This window comes from Salvelinus namaycush, chromosome 16 (assembly GCF_016432855.1).
Source record: "Salvelinus namaycush isolate Seneca chromosome 16, SaNama_1.0, whole genome shotgun sequence".
Taxonomy (NCBI): domain Eukaryota; kingdom Metazoa; phylum Chordata; class Actinopteri; order Salmoniformes; family Salmonidae; genus Salvelinus; species Salvelinus namaycush.
The window spans coordinates 25,834,153-25,860,797 of record NC_052322.1 but is presented as its reverse complement, the minus strand read 5'-3'; the positions used below and the strand labels follow the sequence as shown (position 1 = coordinate 25,860,797).

The following is a 26,645-nucleotide window of genomic DNA, read 5'->3' as shown; positions in this document are numbered from 1 at the left end:
ATGCGCCGATTTTATTTGACAGTGGGTGATTTATTTGCCTGCATCCAAAATGGGGCTTTGTTTATTCCGTTAATTTATTCCATGATCTGTTGAAGAAATGTGGATAATAAAACGGTGCCGCATTTTCAAAATAATCCAGGGTCGACCAAGACCGAAGTTGTAAAGGACATTGGCATAGTATAGGTTCGGTAGTTCCACCACAATGTTTTTAGGCAATGCGAACATTTTACAATCCACGATGTTATTGGTAGACTTTATTAAGCTGTTCCTTTTTACAACAGAACGATGAATCGTTGAGTTTACTGGAAGGACACGATTATTTCCAACAACGCTCTTTCTTTTTTTTTAAAACAGTGGGAATTATAATTTTCCTGTACCTCCTCTGACGGCTGGACTCTACTGTAGACTATTTCTAGAAAATGTCTCTCTTGACCCCTTGGTAGCATGCCATACGCATGCGTCCTTGTTCCAAAATGCAGATCCTTTTTTACCGCATTGCAGCGCATGCCTACGTAGGCCTCCTAATAGAAGGCAAATTCGTTTTAAAAATTCTTTATCAATCTTTATTCAAACTGTCCATTAGATTTCATGAAACCTTCACTGTAAACTGTATCATTCCTTCAAGTAATTTGATATTTAACTAGCATTCTGCACTTGCAACACCATGGACGTTGACCTATAGGCTATCATATCTTATCACATTGTATACTTGCTTTTTTGGACTTTTGGACTTGTGCCTGATTTCTCCTGGCAATTAATAAACAGCTCAGAAAAGAGCAAAAGTGTTGAATTACTGACATTGTGGTATAGCCACTAAATTGTAATGGCATTGTAACTCATTTACTTATTCAAACGGGCAAAGATATATTTTGTACAGGTAATGCACTGCTAGGTATGTTATAGATTCAAGGATGTAATGGTAAAAAACGGGGAAACAACCACTTAAAAATAGGTGGGGACACCCTATTCACTAAATACAAAGGTGCTGGATGAAGTTCACCCTCCACTATATAATTGGCTGTCATAAGTTATGATCCTTGAGGGGCAGTTGAGCAGTACAATGATCACTGTTATAGAGGTATAGGTTAACCATTTTCTCTCGTGACAATTGTGTGATATTATTCTCTTGTTTTCACTCTGTGTTCCTCATGTGGATTTCAAACTATGTTCTGCTCATTCAGAAGAACATAAGTTAGTTATATGTTTAGTTCTTGCAGATATGAAAAAAGTATAGTCTGTTTGTGCTTGCTCCAATACTGCATATTTCAGGTATAGCCTGTCTTATTCACGGTTCAAATCGGGGTTTGTAGGTGATGGTACTGTCCCCCAAAATGGTGGCCCTTCCATTATGTTTTTGACTAGAAATCTGTTTCATTCCTAATGTTAAAGGTCCAATTCAGCCGTTTTTATCTCAATTTTCAATAATTTATTTGTAACAATTAAGCACTTAACTGTGATTGTTTTCAGTTAAAATGGTAAATAAATAAATAAATAAAGCTTCTTATCAAAGACCAATTTCTCAAGCAAGAATTTTGCTAGGACTGTCTGGGAATGGTCTGAGTGGGAAGGGGACAACTGAAAACTAGCTGTTATTGGTAGAAAGGTTTAACTCTCTTTGTGGGTTTTTAACAAATTTACCGCCATGCGCATGCACGTGTCTCAGAGGGTATTTTTGTGTCTCATTTGCTATGTGTGCAACCTGAACTTGTGATGTGTTCCAGGGCATCAGTGTTATTAACACATACAGTTGAAGTCGGAAGTTTACATACACCTTAGCCAAATACATTTAAACTCAGTTTTTCACAATTCCTGACATTTAATCTGAGTAAAAATTCTCTGTTTTAGGTGAGTTAGGATCACCACTTTATTTTAAGAATGTGAAATGTCAGAATAACAGTAGAGATAATTATTTATTTCAGCTTTTATTTCTTTCATCACATTCCCAGTGTGTCAGAAGTTTACATACACTCAATTAGTATTTGGTAGCGTTGCCTTTACATTGTTTAACTTGGGTCAAACGTTTTGGGTAAGCTCCCACAAGCTTCCCACAATAGGTTGGGTGAATTTTAGCCCATTCCTTCTGACAGAGCTGGTGTAGCTGAGTCAGGTTTGTAGGCCTCCTTGCTTGCACACATTTTTTCAGTTCTGCCCACACATTTTCTATAGGATTGAGGTCAGGGCTTTGTGCTGGCCACTCCAATACCTTGACTTTGTTGTCCTTAAGCCATTTTGCCACAACTTTGGAAGTATGCTTGGGGTCATTGTCCATTTGGAAGACCCATTTGCGACCAAGCTTTAACTTCCTGACTGATGTCTTGAGATGTTGCTTCAATATATCCACAAAATTTTCCTACCTCATGATGCCATCTATTTTGTGAAGTGCACCAGTCCCTCCTGCAGCAAAGCACCCCCACAACATGATGCTGCCACCCCGTGCTTCACGGTTGGGATGGTGTTCTTCGGCTTGCAAGCACCCCCCTTTTTCCTCCAAACATAACAATTGTCATTATGGCCAAACAGTTATATTTTTGTTTCATCAGACCAGAGGACATTTCTCCAAAAAGTACAATCTTCATCCCCATGTGCAGTTGCAAACCGTAGTCAGGCTTTTTTATGGCGGTTTTGGAGCGGTGGCTTCTTAGGACTCGTTTTACTGTGGATATAGATACTCTTGTACCTGTTTCCTCCAGCATCTTCACAAGGTCCTTTGCTGTTGTTCTGGGATTGATTTGCACTTTTCGCACCAAAGTACGTTCATCTCTAGGAGACAGAACGTGTCTCCTTCCTGAGCGGTATGACAGCTGCGTGGTCCCATGGTGTTTATACTTGCGTACTATTGTTTGTTCAGATGAACGTGGTACCTTCAGGCGTTGGAAATTGCTCCCAAGGATGAACCAGACTTGTGGAGGTCTACCATTTTTTTCTGAGGTCTTGGCTGATTTCTTTTGATTTTCCCATGATGTCAAGCAAAGAGACACTGAGCTTGAAGGTATGCCTTGAAATACATCCACAGGTACACCCCCAATTGACTCAAATTATGTCAAGTAGCTTAACAGAAGCTTCTAAAGCCATGACATAATTTTCTGGAATTTTTCAAGCTGTATAAAGGCACAGTCAACTTAGTTTATGTAAACTTCTGACCCACTGGAATTGTGATACAGTGAATTATAAGTTAAATAATCTGTCTGTAAACAATTGTTGGAAAAATTACTTGTATCGTGCACAATGTAGATGTCCTAACCGACTTGCCAAAACTATAGTTTGTTAACAAGAAATTTGTGGAGTGGTTGAAAAACAAGTTTTAATGACTAAGTGTATGTAAACTTCCGACTTCAACTGTACCAGTCGGCACACTAGCTCTGATCCAGGGCATTATGTTAGTGTGTTTAGTAGCATAGTGGTTGAAGTTGGGAGAGTTAGCTAGCTAGCTTTTTTCAGGATGAATATATTGTTTTTATAATTTTTGGATACAATGTTATTATTAATGCAAAAGAATCACTACAACCATGCAACCACTGTTGCTTGTGCTTTAGCTGTCACCTTGATAAATTGGCTACACTGGCTAGCTAGTACTACTAGCAAAGATCGACAACTAACCTCTTGTCTGCGCTACTTTTAATTTTAAATGTAATTGCACACCGATGCTGTTGGTGGTAATGCACCATCCTCTCTGGCACCATTCGACATCCTGTCTCATCTTGTCTCACAGCGAAGGTACAGTGCCTTCAGAAAGTATTCATACCCCTTGACTTATTCCAAATGTTGTTGTGTTACAGCCTGATTTTCAAAATTGATTAAATACAACTATTCTCACCCATCTACACACAATACCCCATAATGACATAGTGAAAACATGTTTTTAGAAATCTTTGCACATTTATTGAAAATGCAATACAGAAATATCTCATTTACATAAGTATTCACATCCCTGAGAATACTTTGTAAAAGCACCTTTGGTGGCAATTACAGCATTGGGTTGTCTTGGGTATATCTATCAGCTTTGGGGATTTTCTTGCATTCTTCCTTGCAGATTTTCTCAAGCTCTGTTAAATTAGAAGGGGAGCAGCAGTAAACAGCAATCTTCATGTCTTTCCACAGATTTTCAATGGGATTCAAGTCTGGACTTAGGGCACTCAAGGTCTTTTACTTTCCCATTCTTGTTCTGAAGCCATTCCAGCTTTGCTTTGACTGTATGCTTGGGGTCATTGTCCTGTTGGAATGTAAATCTTCACCCCAGTCTAAGGTCATTTGCACTCTGAAGCAAGTTCTCATTAAGGATTTGCCTGTATTTGGCTCCATTCATTGTTCCCTCTATCCTTACCAGTCTCTCAGACCCTGCCGCTGAAAAGCATCCCCGTAGCATGCCACTACCATGCTTCACAGTAGGGATGGTATTAGATGGGTGATGAGCTGTGCCTGGTTTTCTCCAGACATAGCGCTTTGCATTCAGGCCAGAGTTCAATTTTTGTCTCATCAGAACACATAATCTTTTGCCTTATGCTCTGAGTCTTTCACATGCCTTTTTGCAAACCCCAGGCATGCTGTCATGTGCCCTTTTCTCAGGAGTGGCTTCTGTCTGGCCACTATCCCATAAAGTCCAGATTGGTGAAATGCTGTAGAGACTGTTAAGGAACTCTGTAGTTCTGTCAGAGTGGTCATTTGGTTCTTGGTCACCTCCCTGACCAAGGTCCTTCTTGCCCGGTTGCTCAGTTTGGTCAAAAGACCAGCTCTAGGCTGGTCATTTATTTATTATTTTCAAGAATTCAAGAATTTCTAATTCTTGAAAATAATACATTTCTATAAGCTTATAAATACCGTATGAGCTTAGTACAAATGTCTAATAAATGTTTTATTCTCCATTGTTTGTTTTTGTCATTTGGGTCTTTGAATAGCAACTGAAGCCTACAGTTCATTTTTTTCTTATACCACCTCTTATGTATACTTTGTGACACTATTCAATGTCACAAAGTAAAACATTCTTCAATGGCCTGTTGTAGGACTGCTTGCCAGGTGCTATCTGTCTCTGTGAAACATTCTATTCACACCCTCCTTCTACCCAAACCCCAAACTCACACATCGATACCCACGCATGCGCAAGACGAAAGGCGATCTCGTCTGAAAGCGAAAAAAATAGTTCTCACACAGTGCCACGCGTGCGCTGTGTGCGCCTCATTACGAGCAAGGTTGCTGCATCTTTTTAGGTAGCTACAAGCGTTCTTTCGACAGCCAAAGGGTCGCATGGTGTCAGGGACGCGCCTAGTCACGGGAACAGTAATACAGCGCGTGCTCGTAAGCCCAGATCGCGCTTAGACAGCAAAGGGAATCAAACAGCGTGCAAGAATTGAACCCCAATGGTTACATTGGGCCAGAACATGCAGTCGATGATCTACGCACAATACTTCGCTGCGCTCAATTTCGCAAAGTATTTTACTTTGTATCGGAGAAGATAAGGACATCAAACTCATCTGTATGATCGGGGGACAGGAGCGCACAGTATGGTCCGGGAAACCAGACATTTATGGGTGGGAAATTTACCCGAAAATGTACGAGAGGAGAAAATAATTGAGCATTTCAAACGGTGAGTAACGCTAAACAGTTATGCCAAATATTTCACTGAGTAACGTTATCCCACAACTGTCACCATCTGTCTGCCTGATTCCCCTTAAATCAGAGGGAGATCAATTCTGGATCGAATTGCCCAGGCAAGTGACAGCCTGGCTAACCCACTGCCAACAAACCAGCAACCCAATGCAAACAACTCGGGTGAAGAGGAAGATATATATTATAACTAACTAAACAACATGAGCTTACCAATTGCTATCTTATGGCCCATTTACCTGGATTTCGAGGTCTTGCAAGCCACTTCTCCCACGCGGTGGACTTAGAAATAGCTTAGGTAGCTAGCTAATTACTTTAGAAAACAGCTAGCTAGCGCCACTGAACAATCGTGCCACTGTAGCAGCCTGCTGGTTGTGGTGTGATAAGACCGAGCGACTTGGCTTGTGTTTCAAAGTTATGCCATGGTATAGCCTAATTAAAACTTGCCAGTTGTGGAGTGTCTCCAGCAATGGAATTATAACGAACCATGCAGTGACTAGAAGTCTGTCAGCAATCAATCATAGTTCTAAAATCAAAACATACTGCCCACGTGCAATGTACTCACACCTTCGAAGCATGTTAATCACTACTTCGCATCAATGTTTTTCCTTGTTGCAACTGCTCGCTGTTCAACCAAGTGATGGTCCATTGTGAGATCAACTGCCATTGCTGGGCCCCACCGCAACATATGTTGCAAATTTCAAGTAGTTTTAAAGTGTGAAGTTCCGCTGAGACTCGGCAACATAAAAAATATTGAGGTGATGCAGAGCTGACTTGCCAGCAGCATCATACTGTGTGACTACTGGCGTCAATTAGCCAAATAATGTAATAAATGTCAGTGGTTAGCAGTTAACAATCAACATGTTTTTCAAAATAAACTGAAATGTTAATTGAATGCATGTATGGTTGCTATGAATTGTTATTCAAATGAGTAATATAGCCTAACATTTCGTAGGCCTATAGGTAACAGCCTACAATTTCAAGATTGTCCCCTTTACATTGGTTGCATTCAGAAATTGTGTAAACAGACGACAATAATGATGACCATAAGCCCTAATTAAACTGTCAACGTAGGAACAGGAATAAGAAGCACGGTGATTATAAGGCACTGGTCATATTCCCTATTGGTAGCCTACATGATTGTCGATATAGCTAACCCTATATAAACTATAGGCTATTGGAACATTATTTTTCACTTCTGAAATGTAAAGGGCGATTTTATTGCCATTGTTCCATTATTATTACTTCACATTTTTACCATTTTGTCAAATCAGATTGTGTGATGGTAAACTATATAGCTTTTGTGCATTTAACACAAACATTTCCCAACATCTGAATGGGGGTAAATTTGGTTATTGTCTTGACACTGCGCTCTCTAGTTCCTACTGGCTGTCAAAGAAAAAACAGGCCGCCTATCTGTCGAGCTAGGCAGGAGGAGTAGCCTAATTAAAATACGCGATATCCGTATTATTTCTTTCCGTTAGCTGAAGTGCTGCATTTTTAAGTTACAACATTATGGCTGAATGTCCTAAGTGGCGTATTTCTGCCACGGTTTCCAGCTCAGGTTTTGCTATTGAGCCTATAGAGACAAACAGTGTATTCTCATCAGACCATTATGACTGGCAATTTCAGACTGTATTTTGTAGGTTAATCTCAAACGGATGCTCATTTAGGCCTAGTTTCATTGAATTTAATCCTTATTCTTTGATGTTATGTTCAGATGCAAGCATGAATTCTGGTAACCTATCTGCTATTCAAATATTGCGGTGCATTTATGTCATCCTTATGATTTGCATGCATTATATCATAGGAATTTAATATGCATAGACAATTAAAAACATTTGACAATTGATCACAGACATTTTGATTTTGTTTTGAAGATGAGGCATTCATCGAGGTAATGAGTGCGCATGGAAAAACATTTCGGGTGCTCACTGCTCGTCAAGCAGCTTCTGGTTATATTGTAACAAACAAAGAAGCAGACAGCGTATGCAGGTGCATGACAGCTGAATGTGTGATAGGAGTCATTGAAGATGGGGGACGGCAGAATGAGTAAGCAGTGTGAACGGGTTTCTAAAATGGCGTCGAAGGCTATTCAATGTGGGAACTGGCATACCTTAGAGTCTACACTAATGGGCATTTTCTGGGTGTCTGTCGGACAATAAGCAGAAATAGATAGATGTATGTTCTGTGGTTTTCATTTTCTCCCTGAATATAAAAGTGTTGTATGGAGTAGCCTAAGCTCCCCAAGACGTTGGCAAATAACTCGGATCAGAAATAACATCGTAACTGTAATATTTTGATACTCCAGTTGTTTTATAGACGCCATAGGCTACAATGGAAATACATTTTAAGGCAATAACCCATTTTAATTATAGGCTATACCCAGGGAAACGATTGAAATCACTTTTTCCTCTGTGAAATAAACTTTAATTTTCCTTGCATAAAACAGTTGCACTTTCCGTATTAAAATGTAGAAGCCCATATAGCTAAATTTCTCTTTAGCAAGCCTTATTGGAAGGACAAGTGAAATTATCCCATATTGCGTAATGCATCGGGTTTGCACCCACAAGCAAGAGGGCTCCACAGTGCGACCATTTTCCTCTTAAATGCGTCTTTATATATATATATATATATATATATATATATATATATATATATATATAGATAGCTTTCAGACCTGATATTTTAATTTAGGAGCACCAGTACGCGCACACGTGTTCCTTGTAACAACAAAATAACTCAGTGTAGAGCCCTGGGTCCTCCTTTTTAACAGCAAATATTCTGAGCACAAAAATATTGAGAATTGTTTACATGGCGCACGCCATACATCCCCAAGTTTCCCGTTATAAATCAAACCTGTCATAAAAAAAGTGCGCGCGTTAACGAGCATTATAACGCTGCCTGAAACACGCCCATAATTCATATTTTATGGTGACAAAACCAGCCTGTATACTTTGGAAGTATTGGAATTAGACCAAGACGGTATCTAAAGGAAATGGCAATGGTGAACTTGATTAAAATTTATTTGGAGGTGTTGGCAGAAAGTTTTTTTCCCCCCCAGTGACATTTGCTGTATTCAATTAATCAATCAAATTTATTTATGAAGCCCTTCTTACATCAGCTGATGTCACAAAGTGCTGTACAGAAATCCAGCCTAAAACCCCAAACAGCAAGCAATGCAGGTGTAGAAGCACGATGTCTAGGAAAAACTCCCTAGAAAGGCCGGAACCTAGAGAGGAACCAGGCTATGAGGGGCGGCCAGTCCTCTTCTGGCTGTGCCGGGTCGAGATTATAACAGAACATGGCCAAGATGTTCATAGATGACCAGCAGGGTCAAATAATAATCATAATCATCATCATCACAGTGGTTGTAGAGGATGCAACAGGTCAGCACCTCAGGAGTAAATGTCAGTTGGCTTTTCATAGCTGATCATTCATAGTATCTCTACCGTACCTGCTGTCTCTAGAGAGTTGAAAACAGCAGGTCTGAGACAAGGTAGCACGTTCGGTGAACAGGTCAGGGTTCTATAGCCGCAGGCAGAACAGTTGAAACGAGCAGCAGCACAACCAGGTGGACTGGGGGACAGCAAGGAGTCATCAGGCCAGGTAGTGGGGAGAGGGAGAGACACTTAAATTCACAACAGATAAGAAAGGAGAAATACTCCAGATATAACAGACTGACCCTAGCCCCCTGACACAAACTATTGCAGCATAAATACTGATTGCAAATTGTTGTGGACCTGTAAACAAATCGTTTGAATGCAGCAATGTTTGCATTCACTTTTTCCCTAACCTAAATATGCTGCACTGTCTGAGAATTCTGAAACATTGTCCACTTTGAAAAAAAATGAAAACTACAGTAGACCTAGTTAGTTTGCATTGAAGTGTGTAGGCTACCACTATCTGTTCACCTATTACATTCTACTGTATACTATAAACCGTGATCCCTGCCCGATACATGGAGCAAAAGCTTGAAATTATAATATCCTTTCTAATAGGCCCAATTTTAAATGAGAGATGGACATGGTCATTTGTTGTATGGCTACTTCGGGAATATGAACTCTGCTGTCTCAACATGGCCAGAAAAGGTGAGGAATTTATTCTGCAATGGTTATGATAAATGTATATGTTTATAAGTTAAATATTGTCTACTCGAGAGATTTGACTTGCCAAGTGTGTGCAAAGCTGTCATCAAGGCAAAAGGTGTCTACTTTGAAGAATCTCAAATATGAAATATATTTAGATTTTACACTTTTATTGGTTACTACATGATTCCATGTGTGTTATTTCATAGTTTTGATGTCTTCACTATTATTCTACCATGTAGAACATAGTAACAATTAAGAAAAACCCTGGAATGAGTAGGTGTCCAAACTTTTGACTGGTACTGTATACTGAACAACAATATAAATGCAACATGCAACAATTTCAAAGATTTAACTGAGTTACAGTTCATATAAGGAAATCAGTCAATTTTAAATAAATAAATTGGGGCCTACTCTATGGATTTTACATGACTGGGCAGGGGCACAGCCATGGGTGAGCCTGGGAGGGCATAGGCCCACCCACTGGGGAGCCAGGCCCAGCCAATCAGATTTTTTTTTCTACCACAAAAGGACTTTTACAGACAGAAATACGCCTCAGCATGAACTTGAAACGTATAAATGCCAACTTTTGCGTGAAAACAGGCGCACGCATATTTTGGGTAATATTTTGTGCGTAGCCAACATTTATAAATGAGGCCCCGGAAGAGCAAACCAGGAAATTTCACGTGTGTATATATGCTGCGTTGTGCAGACCTTATCAGAGTTCCATCTTTGAATAACTTAAAGGGACCTTTTCTCATACATTCAATATATCATGTATTCTAGTTATGTACAGGTAACTCCCAAAATACAGGAAACACTTGAGTACATGAGGGATAGGCCTACAAAGTATATTGAATGCAGGTGCTTCCACACAGGTGTGGTTCCTGAGTTAATTGAAACATTTCAACTTTAAAATCTATGACAAACAAAGTTTAACAAACCATACAACTCGATGCACAAGGACTACATTGAACAATTTAAACAGGACATTTCACAAAAATACTTTTAGTGGAAGAACTTTGCAGATGCAAAGTTTGATAACAGAATTAAAGTAAAATCTCCCTCAGTTTATGGGACTAAGTTTTCCAAAAATTCTTAAGTATCTTCTCCGAATTAAGATTCAGAGATGTCTGCAGAACGAATGGGGTGTCAGCTATGACGTGACACCTTGGGTTTCATTATTATTATTTTTGGCTATTGAACTATGGTAGGTGAAGTGGATTCACATCCGGTAACGGAATTACATCATGGGTCTCTGATCTGTATTATACAGAAATGCCTAATTACGGATATGAATATCATTTTCTTACTTCATGGTAACCAAAGGTAGAAATATGCAATATTCTTCTTTTGCATATCTGTCAGAGACGTGTGTATAGGTGGCAGGGAAGTCAGGCGCAGGAGAGTCAAACGGAGTGTAAAATGGAGTCTTTTAATAAATGTCCAAGAAACATGCTCCATAACACTAATAAGAAAATGAATAATAAACAAATATGGGTACGAAGACCCGTCGCGCACCTATACAAAAATAAACACTACACTGACAACAAACAATCTCTGACAAAGACATGAGGGGAAACGGAGGGTTAAATACACAACAGGTAATGGATGGGATTGAAAACAGGTGTGTGGGAAGACAAAACCAATGGAAAATGAAAAATGGATCGATGATGGCTAGAAGACCGGTGACGTCGACCGCCGAGCACCGCCCGAACAAGGAGAGGCAACGACTTCGGCAGAAGTCGTGACAATATCTGGGTATTATTCGACACGCTGGCTATTATTGTAATGAGTTCCGCCCCAAAACAAGAACACATTTGTTTGTTTCAGATTTGGTCTGGTCAGGACCAATCATAGACATCTATGTTTCTCAAGTTTGGACATCACAGTAGAGTACATTTAAAGTCTATGTACAGTAAATTGTACTGTACTGAACTCTGCTCTACTGTACTGTTCTCTACGGTGCTGTCCAAACTTGTGAAACATAAATGTCTATGATTGGTTCAGATTTGGTCCGGCCAGGGTGGACTTACCCAAACTACTTTTTGACGTCCAGTGTCGGTTGGTGCTCAGTAGTTGAGGATGCTTGTTACAGTAAATGTAACTAGGATAGGTGTCATGGTAGGTGCCAGTAAGAGCTGGGTGAGGTAACATTTAACTTGAAAGAAGAGAGAGGGCGGCAGAGAGGGAGAGGTTGTCCAGACGGTTTTCACAGTCTTGCTTTGACCACCAGACGACAAAAAGAGAAACAAAACAGTTATGACCTGAACATAACAGTATGCCAGTGGAAGGGAGTACAGTAGCAGGTGACCCAACTGTGGTTTGTCTCTAGTATGATTTCCCATTGTAGCCAATTAAATTGCAGTAATTCCGTTACTGATTTGGTAACAATTCTGAGTTTCAATCACTTAATATTTAATAAACTTGATATCAGTAAAATCATTATAACTAATTGGCAGGTCTACCTTTACATGTTGCTTCTATGAACTTTCATTATCCTCCCTCATGAGGGAGAGAAATTAGAAAATATCTTAAAGATATGTGCACAAGGCGATGTTTCTTAAATTTACAGAAGGCAAATAATTTCTCAAACTAAATAGAAGTGTTGATATTAGTTGTCAGGGGTCTTCAACATTTATTGTGTTTTGGTGTATTTCTAATACCTTGACTTTTTCTGGTAGGTGTATTCTAAGACCCTTTTTCTATCTGTTTGACCAGAAATTAAAACCGTTGCTTATACCTAATTATTAGGATGGAAAATGGTTGTTATATAACAAATTATATATATTTTTAAAACATACTCTTTAATTTGACCTTCTCCTATGAACTTCACATGTTAGTGCTCATGGGTCAAACTCATTCCATGGAGGGCCTAGTGTCTGCGGGTTTTGGGGTTTTCCTTTCAATTAAGACATAGACAACCAGGTTAGGGAAGTTCCTTACCAGATCTCAAAGCAAATGAACACTTATGGGAGATTCTGGAGTGGTGCCTGAGACTGTGTTTTCTACCACCATCAACAAAATACCAACTGATGGAATTTCTAATGGAAGAATGTTGTCGCATCCCTCCAATAGAGTTGCAGACACTTGTAAAATCTATGCCAAGGCACATTGAAGCTGTTCTGGTGGCCCGACATCCTATTTAGACACTTTATGTTGGTGTTTCCTTTATTTTGGCAGTTACCTGTATATCATGCTATGTGCCAAGATTTGTAGTTGCTTGGTTACTGTTGCCTGGTGAGGTTGGGAAATGATAGTGGCCAAATAAATATTTTGTAAGGACCCCTTTGTGGACCCCCCCTGCACGCATATACACACCTTGACTCAATTTGATAAAATGCATAGGTCTACTTTACCTATTGACTTGTTTCCATTTCCAATAAAACATTCCAATTGGTATACAACTTAAATCAATAAATAAACAATTTTCTTTTCATTCTCCATTTCCTCCCTAGATATGGACGGGTGGAGAGTGTCAAGGTCCTTCCAAAGCGGGGTTCAGAAGGTGGAGTCGCAGCCTTTGTGGATTTTGTGGACATTAAAAGTGCTCAGAAGGCACATAAATCAATCAACAAGATGGGGGACAGAGACCTGCGCACTGATTACAATGAGCCAGGCACAATCCCTAGTGCTGTGAGAGGGCTGGACGATAGCCTGTCCTTAGGCTCTCGTGGACGGGATGTTTCAGGGTTCATAAGGGCGGCAGGGGGCCCGGTGTATGGGCCCCCTGCATCTCTCCACAGCAGAGAGGGACGCTATGAACGCAGACTAGACGGGTAAGTGGACAAAGTTTCTCTGAAGGCAGGGGGAACTTGGTTTCTGATAACTCCTTACCCCCAAGCATTTTTCCATCTATTAATTTATAAGCAGGTTCATAAACAGGAATAAATCTGTAGGCATCCCTTCTAAAGTCCTCAGAGCGTTGCCGTCGCTCATGGATTGATATGGTAGACACCAAGCTATACTGTAAATGAGCATGTATGTACATTATGCACACAATTGTACTTCTATGTGTGTGGTAAATAGCGTATTGGCTGTTGGAGATTATCTTTGTGAGCTTAAACATTCCTGTGAGGTGGATATCCCATTTGCGGAGAGTACGGGGCATATTGGATATCGTAACATTCCTGGGATTAATGGATGCTGGAGAGAGTTTGTTCCAGCGGCCTTCCCTGGGATCTCCCTGATCTGGAGTACCGTGCCCTCCTTGGTGGATTAATGGGTCACCCTATTTTCGTATAACAACCAAGAATACATATTTACACATTTTAAGATGCATTAACTAGTTTTTGGATTAATAGAAATTGGGTTCTCGATCATTCTGCAACCCTTCCAGTGGTGTTTTCAAGTGCAGCACTTTCCTTGTGGTCCGGAGTCATGTGGATAACCAAACCCGGATATGTATTCCCCTATTGGATTAAAACTGGCCAATCACGAAAGGATATTCTATCTACCATAAAGGTATGGGTTTTACGGTTTTGTGATGAGATTGTTTGATATCAGGGTTTAACAATTAAATCCTGGGAGACCCCAACTGTTGATCAACTTTGTAGAGAAACGACAGAAAGGGTGAGCAAATTATGCACTTTTTTTTTATCCAAACAAATCTTTGTTGGTGGTTCAAGTAATTTGTTATATTTTTGCTCTTGAAAGAGTGAGACTTTCCAATGGATGTAGGGGGAAGCATTAAACAGAATCACGTAATAGAGGATTGGATTATTTTGGAACCATACAAATCAATACAATTACATGGAAATATGGGGCTGAAGAACATGGTACTGGATGTCAGTGGAGATACCTGCCTTCTGTCAGTGGATTACCTCCCTTCTGAATGTGGAACTACATCTGTCCATCCTTGGATACAATTATTCTCAGAATCAGAAAAGACAACATCCTGTCAACATCAAATAATTAGCCTACTGCCTTGCAGGCAACTGTACCTATGAGGGAGAATCATGGAGTTTAAGACATGGATTACTACTGACAAATAAACTGTGTTATTACAAGATAATTTTTGCTTCAATGGATCTAGTTGGACAATTGCTCAATTTTGCACATAGAATGTGGCGGACTATTAAAGATGAAATACTTTTTTCCCACTAGTTGTGTGCCATGATGTTCCAGACTCATTGCTCATGGGGAATCAATAGAGCACTGTTTAGACAAGCTGGACAATTGGATATCATTTATTGATTTGACTGGATTATGTTGCCTATTTTCCATGAACATTTAAAAATGTATGTAACCATTTTTGAAAGAATAGTTTAGTCTGACTTCCTATGACTATTTCCACCACAGCAAAATCTTGTTACAATTGGATTAGATTTTTGGATTAGTTGATATTCCAGCCCCTCAAAGCAAGTGACGATTCCCGCCATACTGATGAGGATGACTATTTTGAGCATAAACCTGCCCGGAATATATAAAAAAAAAATTAATATAATTTTTTATACCAACCCTACAGTTTTCCTTTTTGCTCACAAAGTTCTGTCTCCCTAGATTGTATTTGGAATTGTAGGTCGGGTTACCGCTGTCTCAAAAGGTTGGTATGTCCTGCCTTGTGTATTTTAGCTGTTCTCTCTAACCCCTAGTTTGAACCCCTGTCTCTCCATATTTCCTACTAACAGAAATGGCTGTTAAACAGACTGTTGTTGTTATTTGCAGATGATGTATCTTTTCCCGGCTGTCCCCCTCACCCTGAACCTACTCGACCCACTTCCCAGCTCCTAATCCCCTAGTCAATAGTACCTTGTTACTTAGGCATTTTTCACATTAAGTGAAATGAGAGTGATACATTGACACAGGCCAAATGTTCTAAACAGAGGGATGCACCTCGGGAATGTTTTTTTTTAAACCATGAACAATTACATCATATTTAATAGTTGCGTTAGTTAACAAAAATAAGATTAGATTCAACCTAATTTGAATTGCTACTGTATATTACATTTCACTGTCAGATTTGTCATGACTAAAGGGTTTATGACAATGTTTAGAAGGCTTTGGCAGTCTCTCGTTTTGTCAGTGGCTGAACCTTTTTCTTCTGAGCCAAAGAGTAGGATTTCTCCAGGAACAGATGAACTTGTGCATACCATTTTCATGTCTCCGTGTCCAGTATGACAGAAGTTAGAGGTAGTTTTGCGAGCCAATGCTAACTAGTGTTAGCCCAATGACTGGAAGTCTATGGGTATCTGCTAGCATTCTTTGCCCAAGATTATCACAAGACATGAACAAAATGCTTCAGTGATTTGTATTTTCCTTAATCTTTCTGAAGAGGCAAAGCGGGAATGCCCCTGTCTGTTTGTTTACCACTTTGTGTAGCTGTTAGGGATAATGCTAATGATAACCGTCTTCTGGTAGATGGAAAAGCTTTCCAAAAAACCTTCTCAATTAAATGTTAACTACAAAGTAGCCTATGCTTACCTGGTAGAATTACATGATTATTTGCATCAATCCAGTGGCAATTTTTTTTAAGCTTTTAGCAAACTCTGTAATAACGTGCACTACAGAAACACCCCAAACACCCCAAACCAAACAAGTGTCTTGCTGGTGCAGACTTGAATTAAAGGGTATCTACACCCCCAAAAATTTACATTTCTTTGATTTTTCCCAGACCTCAAAAGTGGTCTCCTGATGTCGTTTGAGCATTGTTGTGGACTTTGAACATCCAATTTTGTTATTATTATTTTAAAGGGATTTCTAGAGAGAACCTGAAAAAACTAAATGGAATTTGGGGGGGAAAATCAATAGAATTACGCAATAAATAAAACAGATTTTATAGGGCCCTTCAATAGGCGTGGTTTTGAAACTTATCATTAAACTTCCATCATACTCATCACTGTATTCAGAAAGGAAGTTATGGTATATTTTACAGATGGCTTATGTACCAGGTAGTTATTTTAAATTACATTTTAAATTGTATAGTAGTTATAATTTGGTTTCTTTGAGATTCATGGACTTAAGTGTCACTATGTACCATTTAGTACCAGGCTGTTACCAATTGTTTTATTCTTTCAGGTGCAAAAAGTACTAGAAAGACAGTGCTGGCCACACCGCTCGTGTCACGTGCGCGAGTATTACAAAATAAATGTACACATACATGTTATTCAATCATTGCACCAACACTGCTCGCGCGCATCAACGAGTGTCTGCGTAGCCAGGCACTGAAATAGAACTTGCTTCTATTTGTGACGCGCGACGCGCTGCAAGTCCTGCTTCTCCCATCTTCTCATTGGTTTTTAGGAGCAAATATCCACACGGGTGATTGAAAGATAAGCTGAGGTTCACACTCCAGTCCAGTTGGTGGCGGTAATGCACCTTAAAGTTGGTTGCCAACCGCCATATAAAGTTCAAAGAAGAAGAAGCCTGAAGGAGGAGAGATTACTAGAAACAAACTCCGTTTACCCTTTTATCTGTGGATTAATTGTCGGTGTAGAGGACCTTGTGCATCTCAGGTAAAATAACAACCCAATGTTTATATCCCAGGACAAATTAGTTAGCACCAGCAAGTTAGCTTGCTGAATGCTTTTCGACTTGTCCCCAAATTAATATAGTTGGTTCAGAGTTCGTTTTGATAATTCAGCCTGCGTGTCCTGATCGTGTCTGGTGTGGGTGGACAAAATCAACATGCGCGCGGTCTGGTCAGCATGTTAGTGTGATTCTTACATTGTACTCTCAGTGGAGACGACCTGTTTTGTGTTCAATTTTTAAGTAGGCATGCCATTTGCTATTTATTCCTCCCCCTTAATTGTAATATTTGTTGATAAATCGCCACCTCATTAACTCACACATTTTTGATAGACCCTAACTGCCTCTTTATTGAAGTGGTGGTGTACCTCCTATAAGAACATAAATTAGTATAATTGTTTTCATCAGCAGAGCAGAGCATATGATTCAATTTCAGTGTACATAAAATCTTTACAATTGGAATGTTGTTTGTACTGTTTTAGGCATTCCGACAGATGAAGGCTCTCGCACCTTGACAAACTACCAGTTAGGAGGTCTGGTGATTTTTGTATTTTTTTTTTGTAGTTTATCCTGCAAGATAACTTGCTATCTAATCTTAAGAAACTGCTGCATTTTTGTAATGATTCCAGTAATTGAATATGGATCAGTATCTTTCTAGCTAGCAGCTATCGCTGCGCAATTCCCTAAAAGCTAAAATAACTAGTTGTGCAATAACATTATGATCTTATTTGCACAATACAGTGAAAACCCTCAAAATAATCGCAATTATACAGTTATCATAATATCAAAATCTTATTCTGGACATCCCTAATGGCAAGCTCAGTATATTATTATTATTATTATTATTATTATTGAGCTTTTGTTAAAGAATCCTCCATTTGCAGCATTTTCAGTCTTGCAGACCTTTGGTATTCTAGTTGTTGATTTGTTGAGGTAATCTGAAGAGATTTCACCCCATGCTTCCTGAAGCACCTCCCACAAATTGGATTCGCTTGATGGGCACTAGTTATGTACCATATGGTCAAGCTGCTTCCACAACAGCTCAGTAGGGTTGAGATCTGGTGACTGTGCTGGCCACTCCATTATAGACAGTATACCAGCTAACTGCTTCTTCCCTAAATAGTTATTGCATAGTTTGGAGTTGTGCTTTGTGTCATTGTTCTGTTGGAGGAAATTGGCTTCAATTAAGCAACGTCCACATGGCATTGCAAAATGGAGTGATGGCCTTCTTCAAGATCCCACTGTACAAATCTCCCACTTTACCATGCTTGACAGATGGCGTCAAGCACTCCTCCAGCATCTCTTTATTTTTTTCTGCGTCTCTCAAATGTTCTTTGTGATCTGAACACCTCAAACTTAGATTTGTCTGTCCCTTGTCTGTGTTCTTTTGCCCATCTTTATCTTTTCTTTTTTATTGGCCAGTCTGAGATATGGCTCTTCACTGTTGATGTTGAGACTGGTGTTTTGAGGGTACTATTTAATGAAGCTGCCAGTTGAGGACTTGTGCGGTGTCTGTTTCTCAAACTAGACACTCTAATGTACTTGTCCTCTTGCGCTGTTGTGCACCGGGGCCACCCACTCCTCTTTCTATTCTGGTTAGAGCCAGTTTGCGCGGTTCTGTGAAAGGAGTAGTACACAGCATTGTACGAGATCTTCAGTTTGTTGGCAATTTTTGCATGGAATAGCCTTCATGTCTCAGAACAAGAATAGACTGACAAGTTTCAGAAGAGGTCTTTGTTTCTGGCCATTTTGAGCCTAGAATCGAACCCACAAATGCTGACGCTACAGATACTCAACAAGTCAAAAGAAGGCCCGTTTTATGGCTTCTTTAATCAGAACAACAGTTTTCAGCAGTGCAAACATAATTGCAAAAGGGTTTTCTAATGATCAATTAGCTAATCCAAGTTGATAATGGCACAACGTGCCATTGGAACACCGGAGGGATGGTTGCTGATATTGGGCCTCTGTACGCCTATGTAGATATTCCATAAAAAATCTGCCGTTTCCAGCTACAATAGTCATTTACACCGTTAACAATGTCAACACTGTATTTCTGATAAATTTTGTTATTTTAATGGACAAAAAATGAAATTTCCTCAATTTGTAAGTGACCCCAAACTTTTGAACTGTAGTGTATATATTTTTTGCGTTTAGGTTTTAGCATTAAATCCATTGTGAAGGCCCCAGACTCTTGTTTTTCCAGATCAGGGTGTGCTCTATATTATGGGCCATAAATATATCAACTAATTTCTTTTCTTTCTGCTTTTCAGTCGAGTACATGTAATACGGTGTCTAAAATATCTACTCCTTTTTATTTAGGTTCTTACCCGTTTTCAATACATTTTCCAATTCAGAAGATTTGGATGTTCATCAAAATACTAGAATAAAATTCAAACAAGTGAAAGATTTGATATAAATTGCAATGCCTAGTTAGTAGCAGTTAAACATTTTCATTTAGATAATCTGAAAGTATCTAGACAAATATAGGTGACAAATTCTGCAACAAATAATGACCGATATGAATTCATTAGAACATTTTACAAATATTTTAAATTAAATATCTTGCTAATGTAAAGTATGATATGCCAATTGAAATGTTTACTGTATACCGTTTCAAACATATACCCCATTTGAACACTCAACTTGACTGCTGTTTTAGTTATTTGATAACCTGATATACTTTTATTTACCACCGTGTGAAGCTCAACTAGTTTTGTAATTAGTGTCAAAAAGCATAATGTGTATCTCTTTCTTTCTCTCTCGCCATTTTCTCCTTCCATCCCTATCCCTGTCACTCAGGACTGCTGAAAGTCGGGATCGAGCGTATGATCACAGTGCCTATGGTCATCACGAGCGTGCTAGCAGCAGCTTTGACCGGCAGCGTCACTACGACACAGACTATTACCGAGATACCAGGGAGAGAACGCTTAACTCTGGGACTGGAACTGCCTGTGGAGGTGGTGGGGCTGTCTCTGCAGGGATCGTTGGAGGGGTTGTAGGTGCTGGCGTCAGTGGAACAGGTGGAGGGGCTGTGGCTGGAGGAAGTGGAGGATCTTCATTGGTTGGTGTGGGATACTATCGTTCACATAGCCGGAGCCCAAGCCACTTTGATACACCAGAACCTCGATATGAGCCTCGTGCCAGAGAACCATTTATACTGGCCAGCGTAGTTCACAGGGATTTGTACCAAGAAGAGGGAGGTCGGCGTAGAGATCGGTCTTACCACGACAGTCGCAGCCGATCTCCACACTCTACACATTCACGTAACCCCTCTCCACAAAGGTTGTCGACTCAGGCATCCCGGCCTCCACGCTCCCACAGTGGCTCTGGCTCTCGCAGCCGTTCCTCCAGTTCCGACTCAGTCAGCAGTACCAGCAGCAGCACCAGTGGCAGGTAGGTAGAGCGAGTGCTCATTAGTTTCACTTTCATGCATTCTGTCCCCTGCAGTTATCACATGGTGTCTCTGTGCCCATCTTTCTGCTTTACAACTTGCTCAATGAAATAATAAACCTAAAATGTTTCTTAAACAAGAAGCATAGTTAGCCACCAAAATGTTGTACTTAGCCACCCACATTCAAAGTTATGTTAACCTCAAAATGCAACCTAAACTCAGCAAAAAAAGAAACGTCCTTTCACTGTCAACTGCATTTATTTTCAACAAACTTAACATGTGTACATATTTGTATGAACATAACAAGATTCAACAACTGAGACATTAAACTGAACAAGTTCCACAGATGTGACTAACAGAAATGGAATAATGTGTCCCGGGAACAACGGGGAGGTCAAAATCAAAAGTAACAGTCAGTATATGGTGTGGCCACCAGCTGCATTAAGTACTGCAGTGCATCTCCACCTCATGGACTGCACCAGGTTTTCCAGTTCTTGCTGTGAGATGTTACCCCACTCTTCCACCAAGGCACCTGCAAGTTCCCGGACATTTCTGGGGGGACCCTCACCCTCCAATCCAACAGGTCCCAGATGTGCTCAATGGGATTGAGATCCGGGCTCTTCGCTGGCCATGGCAGAACACTGACATCCCTGTCTTTCAGGAAATCACGCACAGAACGAGCAGTATGTCTGGTGGCATTGTCATGCTGGAGGGTCATGTCAGGATGAGCCTGCAGGAAGGGTACCACATGAGGGAGGAGGATGTCTTCCCTGTAATGCACAGCGTTGAGATTGCCTGCAATGACAACAAGCTCAGTCCGATGATGCTGTGACACACCGCCCCAGACCATGATGGACCCTCCACCTCCAAATCGATCCCGCTCCAGAGTACAGGCCTCGGTGTAACGCTCATTCCTTCGACGATAAACGCAAATCCGACCATCACCCCTGGTGAGACAAAACCGTGACTCGTCAGTGAAGAGCACTTTTTGCTAGTTCTGTCTGGTCCAGCGACGGTGGGTTTGTGCCCATAGGCGACGTTGTTGCCGGTGATGTCTGGAGAGGACCTGTCTTACAACAGGCCTACAAACCCTCAGTCCAGCCTCTCTCAGCCTATTGCGGACAGTCTGAGCACTGATGAAGGGATTGTGCGTTCCTGGTGTAACTCGGGCAGTTGTTGTTGCCGTCCTGTACCAGTCCCGCCGGTCTGATGCTCAGATGTACCGATCCTGTGCAGGTGTTGTTACACGTGGTCTGCCACTGCGAGGACAATCAGCTGTCCATCCTGTCTCCCTGTAGCGCTGTCTTAGGCGTCTCACAGTACGAACATTGCAATTTATTGCCTTGGCCACATCTGTAGTCCTCATGCCTCCTTGCAGCATGCCTAAGGCACGTTCACGCAGATGAGCAGGGACCCTGGGCATCTTTCTTTTGGTCTTTTCAGAGTCAATAGAAAGGGCTCTTTAGTGTCCTAAGTTTTCATGACTGTGACCTTAATTGCCTACCGTCTGTAAGCTGTTAGTGTCTTAACGACCGTTCCACAGGTGCATGTTCATTAATTGTTTATGGTTCATTGAACTAGCATGGGAAACAGTGTTTAACCCCTTTACAATGAAGATCTGTGAAGTTATTTGGATTATTACGAATTATCTTCGAAAGACAGGGTCCTGATAAAGGGACGTTTCTTTTTTTATGCTGAGTTTAGTTATGGGTGATTCCTTATGAAACTAGAACAGAACAAGACCATACATTTTTTTTGATTTTCATAAAATGTGATCTATAGAAGGGTCCTTTAGAGAGAGGATTGTTTACATATATTTGACATTTGTATCTTAAAGCATAATTGAGACATTCATTTAAGTAGGAATATTTGTGCCATTTTGGCCTTACCAAGGCCTCCTTTATGACTTCATCGGTATCTGTAAAAGCTACAAAGCAAAAGTTGGTGTCATATGAATCGTTACAGCTTATACTGCATTATGAGTAGTATTTTGATTTCAATAACCATTTTCTTACATTAATGAATTCATATATAAAACTTGAATTGAAATTAAACAATTTGATTTGTCAATTTGTTTAAAAAAATGTTTTTTTACATAATATATTCTAATGGCATATCAAAGTTCCCGAGTGGGCCGAAATTGGCATAGTAGACAATGTAAACAATCACAGCCCTCCTTTTACACCTGCACATCCTGCAAATCACTAGCAGAGGGTGACAATTTTTAATCCATTTTTACATTCACGCTGTTGGCAATGCTTAAAAATTGGATCATAACTTTAAAGGTAGAGATCCCACTCTGGAACTTTTACATGCGCGTAGAGTATATTATGTTCGACAATATATAGAAAAACTACCCAAATCAAAATGGTATATTTTCAATATTCATACATTTTTAAGAAATGTGCTATTGAAATGTGCAAACTCAAAAAAAAGTTCTGGGACACTGAAGTCCATGGAGAATAAGAGCACCTCCTCCCAGCTGCCCAGTGCACTGAGGCTAGGAAACACTGTCACCACCGATAAATCCACTATAATTGATAATTTCAAGAAGCAATTTTCTACGGCTGGCCATGCTTTCCACCTGGCTACCCCTACCCTGGTCAACTGCCCGGCACCGCTCGCCCAAGCCTCCACCATTCTCCGTCACCCAAATCCAGATAGCCGATGTTCTGAAAGAGCTGCAAAATTTCGACTCCTACAAATCAACCGGGCTAGACAATCTGGACCCTCTCTTTTTAAAATGATCAGCCGAAATTGTTGCAACCCCTATTACTAGCCTGTTCAACCTCTCTTTCGTATCGTCTGAGATCCCCAAAGATTGGACAGCTGCCGCGGTCATCACCCTCTTCAAAGGAGGAGACACTCTAGACCCAAACTGCTACAGACCTGTATCTATACTACCCTGCCTTTCTAAGGTCTTCGAAAGCCAAGTTAAACAGATTACCAACCATTTCGAATCCCACTGTACCTTCTCCGCTATGCAATCTGATTTCAGAGCTGGTCATGGGTGCATCTCAGCCACACTCAAGGTCCTAAACGATATCATAACCGCCATCGATAAGAGACATTACTGTGCAGCCGTATTCATCGACCTGGCCAAGGCTTTCGACTCTGTCAATCACTGCATTCTTATCGGCAGACTAAACAGTCTTGGTTTCTCAAATGACTGCCTTTCCTGGTTCACCAACTACTTCTCTGATAGAGTTCAGTGTGTCAAATCGGAGGGCCTGTTGTCCAATCCTCTGACAGTCTCTATGGGGGTGCCACAGGGTTCAATTCTCGGGCCGACTCCTCTCTGTATACATCAATGAGGTTGCTCTTGCTGCTGGTGATTCTCTGTGGCTGGCTCCAGGTCATCTACAAGTCTCTGCTAGGTAAAGCCCCGCCTTATCTCAGCTCACTGGTCACCATAGCAGCACCCACCCGTAGCACGCGCTCCAGCAGGTATACTTCACTGGTCACCCCCAAAGCCAATTCCTTCTTCGGCCGCCTTTCCTTACAATTCTCTGCTGCCAATGACTGGAACGAACTGCAAAAATCACTGAAGCTGGAGACTCATATCTCCCTCACTAGCTTTAAGCTCCAGCTGTCAGAGTAGCTCACAGTTCACTGCACCTGTACATAGCCCATCCAACTACCTCATCCCCATACTATATGTATTTATTTGTCTTGCTCCTTTGCACCCCAGTATCTCTACTTGCACATTCATCTTCTGCACATCAATCACTCCAGTGTCTAATTGGTATGTTGTAATTACTTCGCCATGGTGGCCTATTTATTGCCTTACCTCCCTTATCTTACCTCATTTGCACACATTGTATATAGATTTTCTTCAACTGTATTATTGACTATGTTTTGTTTATTCCATGTGTAACTATGTTGTTGTATGTGTCGAACTGCTTCGCTTTATTCTTGGCCAGGTCGCAGTTGTAAATGAGAACTTGTTCTCAACTAGTCTACCTGGTTATTAAATAAAGGTGGGGGGAAAAAAATTGAAATCAAAATACTACTCATATTACAGAGCAAGCAGTAAAGCTTTATATGACACCAACTTGTGCTTTGTAGCACTTAAAGATTAAACGTTATAGAGTTTTAAAGGAGGCCTGGGTGAGGCCAAAATAGCACACATTTTCCAACTTCATTTAATTATCTCAATTATGCTAAGGATCGGACCCTTTCCCCCCCCAATTTTCACCTAAAATGACATACCCAAATCTAACTGCCTGTAGCTCAGGACCTGAAGCAAGGATATGCATATTCTTGATACCGTTTGAAAGGAAACACGTTGAAGTTTGGAAATGTGAAGTTAATGTAGTTGAATATAACACATTTAGATCTAGTAAAAGATCATACAAAGAAAAAAAACATGTTTTTTAATTTAATTTCTTTGTACCTTCTTTGAAATGCAAGAGAAAGGCCATAATGTATTATTCCAGGCCAGGCGCAATTTTGATTTTGGCAGCAGTGTGTGCAAAGTTTTAGACTGATTTTTGTTTTTTTAAGTGTTTTATTTAACCTTTATTTAACTAGGCAAGTTAATTAAGAACAAATTCTTATTTTCAATGACGGCCTATGAACAGTGGGTTAACTGCCTTGTTCAGGGGCAGAACGACAGATTTTTACCTTGTCAGCTCGGGCATTCGATCTTCCATCTTTTGGTTACTTGTCCAACGCTCACCACTAGGCTACCTGCTGCGCCAATGAACCATTGCATATATGTTCAAAATGTTGTATCAAGACTCCCCAAATGTGCCTAATTGGTTTATTAATACATTTTCGAGTTCATAATTGTGCGCTCTCAAACAATAGCATGGTATTCTATTCATTGTAATAGCTACTGTAACTTGGACAGTGCAGTTAGATTAACAAGAATTTAAACTTTCTGCCCATATCAGATATGTATATGTCCTGGGAAATGTTTTTGTTACTTACAACCTCATGCTAATCACATTAGCCTACGTTAGCTCAACCGTCCAGCGGGGGGGGGGGGGTGTGACTGATCCCTTGGAGGTTAAAGGGATACTTCAGGATTTTGGCTATGAGGACCTTTATCTACTTCCCCAGAGTCAGATGAACTCGTGGATACCATTTTTATGTGTATTGTGCAGATAGAAGGAAGTTGCTCACTAGCACTAGGGCAAATGCTCACTAGCGCTAGGGCAAATGCTCACTAGCGCTAGGGCAAATGCTAACTCGCGCTGGCGCAATGACTGGAAGTCTATAGTATCTGCTAGCATGAAACTACCTCCAACTTCCTTCATACTGGATGCAGAGACATATAGATGGTATATATAAATTCATTTTACTCTGTGGAAGTAGATTAAGGGCCTAATTTGCCAAAATCCCGAAGTATTCCTTTAACTTCTTGACGCTACGGATCCCATTACCGGGATCATTTTCCTAAACAACCACTGAATTGCAGAGCGCCAAATTCAAAAATAATACTAAAAATATTTATAATCATGGAATCACAAGTGAAATATACCAAAACACAGCTTAGGTTGTTGTTAATCCACCTATCGTGTCATATTTTGAAAATATGCTTTACAGCGAAAGCAATCCAAGCGTTTGTGAGTGTATCAATCAATGCTAGAACAGCTAGCCTTATATTAGCTTAGTCACGAAAGTCAGAAAAGCAATAAAATTAATCGCTTACCTTTGATAATCTTCGGATGTTTGCACTCACGAGACTCCCAGTTACACAATAAATTTTCTTTTTGTTCAATAAATATTAGTTTTATAACAAAAGAACGCCATTTGGGTTGCGCGTTATGGTCAGAAAACCACATGCTGAAAGGTCCTGAAAGGCAGACAAATTCCAAACAGTATCTGTAATGTTTGTATAAACATGTCAAACGTTTTTTATTAACAATCCTCAGGTTGTTTTTAACATACATAATCGATAATATTTCAACCGGACGGTAACCTATTCAATAAAAGAGAGAAAGAAAATGTCGAGCTACCCCTCTCGCGCGCAGGAACTAATCAAAGGACACCTGACTCGTTTTGAAAAATCTCGCTCATTTTTCAAAATTAAAGCCCGAAACTATGTCTAAAGCCTGGTCACAGCCTGAGGAAGCCATTGGAGAAGGAATCTG

General features: G+C 40.3%; 1 protein-coding gene across 1 annotated transcript in view; it reads left to right on the top strand.

The window, feature by feature from the left end:
- Positions 1–5,323: 5,323 nt before the first annotated feature.
- The window catches only part of spen (spen family transcriptional repressor), a 46,146-nt gene continuing 24,824 nt past the window's right edge, over positions 5,324–26,645 (top strand). Inside the window, exons 1-4 of the mRNA XM_039011501.1 lie at positions 5,324–5,578; positions 13,145–13,465; positions 19,953–20,093; positions 20,226–20,546. Of these exons, the coding sequence (XP_038867429.1) occupies positions 5,496–5,578; positions 13,145–13,465; positions 19,953–20,093; positions 20,226–20,546 (866 nt within the window). The 5' untranslated portion in view covers positions 5,324–5,495. The remainder of the gene's footprint in view (positions 5,579–13,144; positions 13,466–19,952; positions 20,094–20,225; positions 20,547–26,645) is intronic.